General features: G+C 36.4%; 3 protein-coding genes across 3 annotated transcripts; 1 reads left to right on the forward strand and 2 right to left on the reverse strand.

Annotated features, from left to right (window-relative positions):
- The first annotated feature begins 503 nt into the window (after positions 1-503).
- On the forward strand, positions 504-2678 carry LOC116013923 (outer envelope pore protein 24A, chloroplastic-like). Its single transcript, XM_031253891.1, has 3 exons — positions 504-805; positions 911-1270; positions 2476-2678. The coding sequence occupies exons 1-3, from the start codon at positions 614-616 to the stop codon at positions 2554-2556; spliced, it is 633 nt and encodes a 210-aa protein (XP_031109751.1). The 5' UTR covers positions 504-613; the 3' UTR covers positions 2557-2678.
- Positions 2679-3136: 458 nt separating this feature from the next.
- On the reverse strand, positions 3137-7095 carry LOC116013855 (splicing factor 3B subunit 4-like). The gene is made up of 9 exons (XM_031253806.1): positions 6937-7095; positions 6056-6104; positions 5810-5898; positions 5646-5702; positions 5463-5525; positions 5238-5303; positions 4729-4815; positions 4110-4203; positions 3137-3998 (listed from the first exon to the last, which is right to left on the reverse strand). The coding sequence occupies exons 1-9, from the start codon at positions 7039-7041 to the stop codon at positions 3556-3558; spliced, it is 1053 nt and encodes a 350-aa protein (XP_031109666.1). The 5' UTR covers positions 7042-7095; the 3' UTR covers positions 3137-3555.
- A 959-nt stretch (positions 7096-8054) lies between these two features.
- LOC116014529 (pentatricopeptide repeat-containing protein At4g36680, mitochondrial-like) lies at positions 8055-9713 on the reverse strand. The gene has a single exon (XM_031254606.1). It carries the CDS (start codon positions 9636-9638, stop codon positions 8439-8441), a length of 1200 nt encoding a protein of 399 aa, XP_031110466.1. The 5' UTR covers positions 9639-9713; the 3' UTR covers positions 8055-8438.
- Between the last annotated feature and the right edge of the window lie 784 nt (positions 9714-10497).

Raw genomic sequence — 10497 nt, forward strand, 5'->3', positions numbered from 1 at the left:
TTTAAATTTAATTTTTCGTATTTAATAGTACTTTTAAGTTTTAATGTAGTTTATAAATATATAAATTTTATATATACTTATACTAAACTTAACATTATGAAAAATAAAATTAAAAATAATTTCAAACAAATCTATTTTTTTTTTGAAATATCAAACAAGTCTAATTAATCGAACCTGACAAATAAAGTAGTACTCCGTATTCTTTTTTTGTATGTCTTGGCTCAATTACAAAATGTTATTGGGCCATCAATTAACAAGAGATAGCACTCTAAAATTAGCCTTCTATTAAGGGCCTGGGCCGGGGCCCATTAATGAACAATCACAACTACTAGTGGCCTAGTGATAGAACTACTACTACTGGGCTAAATAGAATCCGGAAAGAATTGCGTGGCCACCCCTGGGCCCTGGATGATTGGAATTTGGACATAATAATCGGTTGTAACAATAATACGATATTCGCGAAGCACAGGATCCGCCTAGCATTTCTCGCCTTTTCTTCTTCTTCGTTCCCTCCACTGCTCCAAAGCAGCGCCGTTTCAAATCCTGCCCCTTTCGTGATTACACTCTGCTTTTTCCGCCGCTTCGCTCCTCTCCCTTTCGCAGAGAGCGAAAAATGATAAGAACTTCGCTTACAGGCCGCTACGATAATGGCGCTAGTGGCGCCGTCGCCTCCGCCACTCTCAACGCCGGCGATTTTGAGCTCAAAGGCAAAACCACCTTTATCAACGGTCCCTCCTTCGAAGACCTCTCTCTCTTAGTTGAAAAGCCAGGATCCTTTGTCATTGACTACAACGTTCCGAAAAAGGTCAATTGCTTGGAATTTAAACTTCAATTTGTTTAAATTTGTTTGATTATCATTCGCAATATATTACGGAGTGTTATTGTTGTAGTCACAGCTTTTATTGTACAGGATGTGAAGTTTCAGTTTATGAATACGGCTAGGGTTTTAGAGAAGCAGCTGAATTTGACTTATTCGCACTGGAGGGGCGATAATCGAACGGCACTGGATGGGACATTGGTGATCGATTCTTCAAACAAGCTATCCGCTAATTATGAGCTGAATTCTAGGAACTGCAAGGTGAAGTACAGTTATATGTACGGAGGCTTGTTGACGCTTGAGCCTAGCTATGATTTCGGGAAGAATTCGTGGGATGTTGCTGTTTCCAGGAGAGTTTTGGATGATGATGTGGTGAGGGCTTCGTGTCAGAGTTCGAGTAAGGTTTTGGAGTTGGACTGGTGCCGGAATACAAGTATTAATGGCAGCTTTAAGGTATTATTTATACTTTGACTATTCATTGCAAAAAGCTCATTTGGACTGTTTCCTCTGCATAATGATTGTCAATCATGAAATTGGTCTTACAGAATGTCTTGAAATGCATGAATAATTGAATGTGTTTCTGAGTTGTTTGTGTTTGCATTCAATCCTGCTCTGAATTGATGTAGTGGTTGTAGTTATGATTTATGAATTCAATCAGGAAGTGGAATGTATAGATAATCACTTAACAATTCATCAAGGATTCGTTTTCCTTAAGCAAGAACTGAAAAGGATTAAATACAAAGGAGGTAGTCCTATACATCTAGTTTCTGAGTGTTACTGGTTAAGACTTGAATCTTGCTAAGACACGTTACCTATGTCATTTTGTTTACTGGGTGTTACTCCCCAAATCCCAATCCCTAATAGACTTGTATAGATATATAGGTAACACCAACTTTTTTTTGCAATTATTGAGCTGCTTTTGCTTGCTACTATTATTGAGGTTCTATTTATAGATTTATAGACACTGTATTCTACTGCCTAGCACTGGCTAATGCCTTGCTCATTAAAGGTTATTTAGATGAAAATTGAAAAAAAAAAAAAAAAGAGTAAAAAAGTAAAGAAGAGGGGGGAATGAGAAATTAGGAAAAAAAGGTTAAAAAACAAAGTGAATAGAAGAAGAACACAAGTCAAAAAAGAAGTGACCAAAATAGAACAACTATGTTAAAAAATGAACAAGTCTTGTGTGAGACCGTCTCACTGTGAAATGTATAAACAAGTCTCACACGAGATGGTCTAATACAAGACTCACCCTAAAAAAACTGGTTTAGTATTTGGAAGTAAATGTAAAATAAGACGAGTTGTTTATGCAATGAACAGTCTAGAAGGGTAGACTGAATAGTTGTTAAGTGACGGATAGAGGAAGACACCTAATATTCTGCATAGTTTTGGAGATGCTATGTTTGTTCTTGAACCTTGCCTTTTACATTCAATGGCTCTGATGCTCTGATTTTGCAATTCAATAAGAGCTTACTTATTTCTTTATGTTAGTAATTTGGCATAAACATTATTATTAGTGTTTTTTGTACCTGAGTGATTGGAGATGGAAGATCATATGCTTTTGGTCTTTTATTCCTACCTCGACTGTAATGAAAGTATTTCTTTTATCTCTCGTTTAAAATCTGACTGCTGTCTGTTCCATCTTATTGTTTGCTCAACAGGTGTCTGCATCTATTAATTTGGCAGATCCGTTAAAGACCCCCACATTTAGTGTCGAGAGTAGGCTGAATTTTGGCGTGTAGTTCTACTTCACATTTTGCAAATTTATGGTTCAAGAGTTATATCTGATATTACTCGTTGCATGTTAATTGCATACACCAGTTATGTTGCTTTTTGCTTGGTATTGTGAATGGTATTTAACTCACGCTAATGGGCTAACCACAACCAATACGGCGACCGATTGGCATACTGCTAATTTTCAAATTCCGACAAGGTTTTTGTTATGTTCCTTGGCGAAAGCATGCGTCAGAGGGTTATTGGGGTTGTTGGTAGGTTTTCTATGTTGAGTGATAAATTTAAGGAACGAGGATAATAGAAATGTTTTGAGAGTTTTTCCACCTCTTGGTTTTAACTAAATTTCTTTTTTGCTTGTCTTTCTATTAGAATGAAAATTTCTTTTATATAAGAGGGTTACAAAGACTAACTAAAACATAAAAAGGAAAGAAAAGAAAGGGGAATAATTAAAGCTCCTTACTATAATTATTTGCCAACTCTAAGGAAATAAATCAATTCTAATAGTAAGGATAATAAATCAATTCTAATAATAAAGATATTTTGAAAACATATCAATTTTATATTACATAGACATTCAATTTAGTTGGTTTTAATGAGAAAAAGATTGCAATACATAATACTTAAAGAGTTATTCTATATGTACTCTCAAATAGGTTATTTTCTTCATGTTCGGTTGAGTGGGTCTGATACCATTTTCAGCTGTCATTCCTTGAATGTTAACTGCTCCTTAAATTATTATACAAATCTACAAGTTCAATTGTCCCGAGTGCTAGTAAATGCTTACAAACGAAACAGATTTAATGAAAGAAATATGAGACCTGCTCATCATTATGCTTGCATTCCTAAGAGCCAATAGTGGATTGACTTTTCCCTGAAAAATAAATCCATACAAAGTGAACCCTCAAAAACTTGTTTTGGCCAACATTACCAATCCGGTGGATTCTGGAGGCATTAAAAGGTAACAGGTGCTATAATATTCTCCATTAACATTGTAGAGAAACCAAGAATTAACTAAGGGGTGGTGGTGGTGGCGGCATTGACATTTGTGGAATAGAGTGTGGTCCCCCACTTAGTTGCTGTGGAGGTGGTGGTGGGCGCCAGACAGGAGCACCCATTCCCATAGGTGGTGGAGGGGGCCTATTCAGAGGTGGAGCCATGCCTCTAAACTGCTGTGGAATTCCAACCATGCCTGCTTGTGCAGGCTGGCCCTGCCACGACTGTGGCGGAGGAATTTGCATTGGTCGGTACATATTAGGCTGCATGGAAGGTGGGCGCAATGCCGGAATGGGGGATGGAGGAACATGGCTATTTGCAAAAGGCCGTGGGGGAAGTGGAGCTGCAGTTGTACCATTGGCTTGTACCAGAGGGGGAAGCGTTGGAGGTCCACTTGCAAAGAGTGTATGGGGTCTGTTCTTCTGAGTAGTTGGATTACTTGCAGCTAATACCCTCTCTACTCAAATCACAAAGTAGAAAAAAGAATTAACGGATTCAATTTTGAAAGGGATCATATGGATTTTGATTATGCTCATGCACGCATTCTGATTTGTATTTAAATGCTAACCTGCAGGTGTGCCATGACGCTCGCCCTTTGTATCTTTCTTATAGGCATAAGAGACTGTAATCTGACGGTTACAGAGGTATTGGCCATTCATCGCCTACAGAAGCAATGTATGACACAATGGTTAATCAGTAAATATGAAACTGAGATAGCAAGGAGGGGCTAGAGAGTGGTAGATTCAGAACATCTCAATAAAAGCTTACCCAAGCATATAATATTATAATGAAAATCCAAAACATACAATATTATGGGAGGAAAACAACATGAATTCTTCTCTTCTGGCAAGAACTGTCAAAAGTAAACTAGTCATTGCAAATATTATTGGTTATGGGGAAGCAGATATTCCGCAATAGGTTTATCTAACCCAGGAATATCATTGTGTTCCAACAAATATCAATTTCCTAGAAGTCCACTCTCCATAGACATGCTATAAAAATGTCAAATGTAAGAAGAAGAGACTTCACTTTAGCAAAGGATGCCACAATGAAAAACAGATAATGCTAAGTTATGGGAGGGCATTTTGACTTATCATTTAGGTTCTGTATTGCAGGATTAAGTTTTTAAGTAGGCCTTTTAAATGATATGGTCATTGATCAATATTCCACCATGAGAAATCAGTTACCTCAATGGCTGCATCAGAAGCCTCAAATGAATCATAGCTAATAAAACCAAAACCACGGGAATTTCCAGTCTCAGGATCTCTCATTATCTGCAGAAGTGACTAGATGTTAGAAACCAACTAGAAAAGGCATCTCAGGAAAAAAAAAAAAAAAAAAAGAGAGAACATTATTGCCTATCATATTTCATGTATTACCCACTCCAAAGGCGCTCCATCTCTTGTTTAAATTGAAACACAACTTAACCTTAACCATTAATTGTTGCTACATGGATCCTATGTCTCCACCGAGTTCTTACAACTGCTAAATCTGCCACTTGTCCTAAGCTATCATATTTTCTTCGATACAAAATAAGTCTCAATCTATCTTTTCATCTCCTATAGTCCCACCTCCAAAGTAGATTCACTTCTAATTGGGGCATCTATATGACTATATATCTACTTTGATTCCAAAACCATCTCTAAAATAATAAGCAAAACTTGGAAGTTATGTAAATAATAAAGAGGGAAATGACCTTTGGGTTTGAAACTATTACTCCAAAAGCACTGAATGTATCATAAAGAAGTTTCTCATCTACATCCTGCAGCAGAAAAACGGTGGTACTTGCACACTTCAGTATAGAGGACATGCATATAAAAGTGTCTCAACTATTAATGTATGTTTGTATGAAAGCTTGAACTCCTAGATGCATACATATCTTCAGGGTAGATAAAGAAGTAGGTAATGTCAAGCTGCTTACAGGATCAAGGTTCCCAACGAAAAGGTTAGCACCAACATCGACACTCTTCTTATCTTGTGATGCCTGGAAAGAATGGAAAAAGATAATAATGGCAGACAATCAATTATAAAAGAGATAATTGATTAACTACTACAAGAACAGATTACATTATAGAAAAATTGATATAAGACAGGGAATTTGCACCTTATTCACTCGTATCGGTTTCCCATAAAGTTTAATCATATTCAGCACCTTTATTGCCTGGATTATTCAACAAAGGAATGAATCACTGAAATTAATACTTACATTAATGATACATAAGTTCCAAGCAAATATGCTAAGAGCAGCTTGATGCAGACAATACTTACATAGTCAGCATCTTCTTCACTTCGGAACTCCACAAAGCCATATCCTTGATGAGCATTAGTGACTCTATCCTTGGGGACATATACATTAACTGCAGCCAATATATCAACTGTGTTAATGGAATGCAATTGATGATGCAAATAAAAAAGTTAAAAACATACTAAAATGCATGTTTTACTATGGCCTGTGTGTTTCGTTAAGGGGGGGATTTGGTTTGCAAATCTAGATACTTAAAAATTCAAGCATACCAACTGGACCAGCTTGAACAAACAGCTCCCATAATAATTCTTCCGAAACCTACAAGCAGAGAAAACAATATTAATTGTCTTAAGCCGCGTTTGAACTGAAATCATTGAAGGGAATAGGAAATGAGAGATAGAGAGAGAAATTTTAAGATCTTCAAATTCTGCTTTTTTCTTTGAGAGTGAAATCATGAAGGTTAGTGGTCACTGACAAGTTTTAGAAGAGATCCTAACATTATCTTAAACCAGCATGTTATTTTTGTTTTCTTATATAGTTCAAATTTAGTGAAATCATGAAGAGATCATATCATTATCTTAAAGCACATTAATAATGCAAATTTGCAAGTTGCCAATGATAAACATATGCACACTTGAGAGTGATTCACCATTTTTTCTACTAACACACGTCCATATTGAAACTAAAATTATTCCTAGCAGCCGAGTGAGAAAGGAATGTGAGCGTAGTCTATATTTTTCTCCAGTAAACCTAAAAATTAAAATTGCAACTCTTAACCAAGATTGGCAACTGACCACCTCCATCATCCTCACATCTAAATTTTATTATTCATACTTACGCCTTCACATTTTTCACAGAAAATGCTCAACTGCTCATACAAAATCAAATATAGCTCCACCACGCGAAGCTTTCGAAAACGTGATTTGACAGACAGGTCAGGATTTTGTGTCTTAACAAAAATAACAATTTCAATAATCTATATCACAGCAAGTATTTGAGTTATAGTATTATCAATGAAGAGCATAAGAAACATGTGAACCTTACGGTAGGATATGGTTCTATAGTAGTAACATTTTGATAGGCAATACTCCGTGCGCGGATGAGGGCTAGGAAAAGTATAGCCCTATTATTAGGAAGGGAAAAAGGAAACCTGAGGATCGAGGTTGCCGACGTAGGCGGTGGCGTCTTGGTTGCGCTCGGCGGAATGTTGGCCGAGAAGATTTGCCCCCACGCCTGGAGCAATACGAGTCGTCATGAATGGCCCGACTCTGAGTTTGTTAAGCTCTCTTCAGCTGGCAGTTATTCGCTGCGCTGGAGAACCGACTTAGGACAATAGGACTTTTAGGAGGCTGCATTTATACTCTCCGTACTATTTATTACGCACAAATTTAGTGAGTATTTTTCTTTTTAAAAAATATTTATTTTTTGGCAAATTATTCACTTCTCCTAAAAATAAAATAACTTGTATTCATGAACCTACGCATTATAATTTATTTTTTTTTCAAAAAATTACATACTTCAAGAAGCAATAGTCAAATGATGGAATGAGTGCAACATATTTCCACTGTTAGAAGTTCATTAGTTAATTTCAATACCCTTTCAATTGAGTGGGGTCACGAGTTCAATTTTAATATCTTTTTAGTCAATTCTAATACTCTGAGTGGGGTCACGAGTTCAATTTTAATATCTTTTTAGTCAATTCTAATACTCAGAGGTCATGAGTTCAATTCCAATAAGTTCAATTCTAATACACTTTTAGTGTTGAGCTCAGAATTTCCTAATTATCCCGTACACATCTGCTGAAATGACTATATATTTCTCTCATCAAAAAATAAATGTAAATTATAATCAAATGTCACAATTTCAGAATTCCAATTTAGTAAACTATGATAAAATATTTTCACAAATATTTTGCTTTGTACCTTGAAAAAAACAGGGTTAATTCGAATATAGGTCAATTATTGCACTAATTTTTTGAATTTAAAATTGAACGGATTTGGTCTAGTCAACTTTGAATTAACTTAAAAGAATCAAAAGTAAAAACAGCAATAATCAAATGGATATTATAGTATTTATTTATACCCAGCACTCCAAGACCATATACTACTATACTACTAGGAAGAAACATCTGCATAGACCAGAGCTCAATCAGATGCTGCTAACTTCTCATTTGACATCCAAAACAGAACAGGGACAAAATTACCAGTATGCTGTAGACAATCTAATATCATGGCCATTATTGAAACAAACAAGAATTTACAGAGAGGATTAAAGGTGTACTCAATTCATAGGCAGAGCAGCACAGACAGAAAACATATTATGCAACAGTAAAACAATGAATTTGATGAAGATAAAAGTATCATGACATTATTAGACAAATAGTTACAAAGGAGAAAGCAACCTTTGGAACAAAGAAAGACTAATACATTGTTTAAAACCCAACAAAACTTCATTCAGAGCTCAATAGCAGCTTTCAGTCAAAGAGACAAGTACATATCACTGGCAGAGTCTAGCTGCAAATACCAAAGATTCAATCTTGGGAGATAGTTTGAAACCAAAGATTCAATCTTGGAACATCACTTAAATATTGTGTATGAAATGTTTGTGCTACTTAAAATTACCAAGCCAAAACAAACCATCATCCTGCATTACTCAGACGCGGGGGGGCGTTTCATCGTTTGTCAAGCCAAGCTCCTCCTCAAGTTTGGTCCAAGCCTTCAACACATTAGGAGGAAACTTACTCTTCACTATTGAAATCACGGATTTCGCCTCTATTGTCTTTGATTGTGTTACCAACCCGCGAACGAGATGCTTCAGAGTATTAAAATCCGGGATCTTGTTCATTGTCACACTCTTGTTAAACACCTTATACCCTGTATCAAACTGCCCCTGCTGACAAGCATAGTATATCAAAGTCCTAAAAGTTGTGGCATTAGGCTTACAAAAATTATCCTCCAGGTTGTTGTAAACCTGCTCAGCTTCATCCATCATCCCATTCCTACAGTAACAAGTCATCAAGTAATTGTAGCTAATGATATCAGGTTTTAGCCCTAAATTGCTCATTTCGTCGATCAAACCCTTGACACCATCAGGGTTCCCACCTTGAATGTTCATTATCCTTACGTTATAGGCTCCAACATCGAGTTCACACCCTGATTTCACCATTTCATCCCAGACCTTCTCAGCTTCATCACTCATCCCTTTCTTATACAATGAATTCATAATTGTCGTGTAAGGAACAGCAGTAATTTGCATACCCTTCCCCTCCATCTCCTTCAGTTTCTCCATGGCCAATTTAGGCGTTCCAACTTCACAATAAGACCTAATCAGAATACCAAACGAAACCCTATCCGGCGAGACCTTATACTTCTTAGGAATTTCGTCGAACAGCTGGGGGACACGATCGTACAACTTGGAATGAATGCATGCGGAGAGGAGGGCGTTGAAGGAAACAGAGGATCTAGGAGTGCCTAAATCGGTCATTTGCTCGTATGTGGTGAGCGCGTTATCGAACATTCCAACGATGCCATAAGAGCGGATGATAGTGGCAAGAAATGGCTCCTGACTGACTTTAGGATCTTTCTTGTGAGACTCTAAGAAGGCTTCAATGTCGGAGAAGCGGTGCGACTTGGCAAGACGCTTGACGGTATACTCCTGCGCATATCGAGAGGAGAGCGGGGAGGAGTAGTGGCCGGACACGGAGGAGTAGATCTCCAACGCTTTGTCAGGGTCATGCTCCGATCGGAGAACTGACTTCGCTTTGGATATGGATATGGTGGCGGCGGAGGTGGAAGCGGCGGCCGCCGAGGCCGTTGCGAGGTGGCGAGCTTGTCGCAAGGCGAGAGAAGACATGTTTTTTTTTTTAATGATCTAGGGCTTAAGGGTGAGTGGGTTACTGAAAAAGAAGAGAAGTGAGATAGGGTTTTACCAGACGCTGTCACATTACCTTGCCAAAAAAGAAAGATGAGCATCGATTTATTATTATTATTATTATTTGATATTTGATATTTGATATATTAGGTTTCCCTAGAGGAGGTGGTAAACTGTTAAAGTTCTGTTTAAGTCAGGTAATTGATCACTTGATCAGCTCCGAAACAATTTATCTTTAGAGTTAATTTTATTTTTATATCCTAAATTTATATGTCACAATTCAATTTTTTATGTTTATTTTGTAAAAAATTTTATAATTGAAGATAAAAATATCTTATATTTAACTATATTAAACTATTTTGTTGATAAAAGATTAAAAATAATTATGCCACAATAATACTATAATTAAAAGTGGATGTTTTGATTTAAAAAATGACTTAAACGTAAACTGTCGCATATAAATTTAAGACAAAAAATAAAATTACCCAATTCTTGTTGTTGTTGAGACTTTTCCATCTTCTTTACAATAATTACGATATTTAGAGTACCAACTTTAAGTTAAGCAATTGACTATTTGAATAGCTCGAGAAATTTTTTATTTATTATCATCATCATCATTATTATTAGTAAAAAGTGTCAAATAGGTCATTGAATTTGTCACTTTTTTTTTGCAATTGAGTCATTGAACTTAAAAAGTTTAGGGAAAATGGTCAAATAAGCCCCTAAACTTTACCCCAAAAGTCAATTAGACACCTAAACATTTAAAATGGTCAATTAAACCCTTTAACATGTCAAAATGAGTCAATTAAGCCCAATAATCAGTAAATGACCTGTAATAATA

This window comes from Ipomoea triloba, chromosome 3 (genome assembly GCF_003576645.1).
Source record: "Ipomoea triloba cultivar NCNSP0323 chromosome 3, ASM357664v1".
In the NCBI taxonomy this organism is placed as follows: domain Eukaryota; kingdom Viridiplantae; phylum Streptophyta; class Magnoliopsida; order Solanales; family Convolvulaceae; genus Ipomoea; species Ipomoea triloba.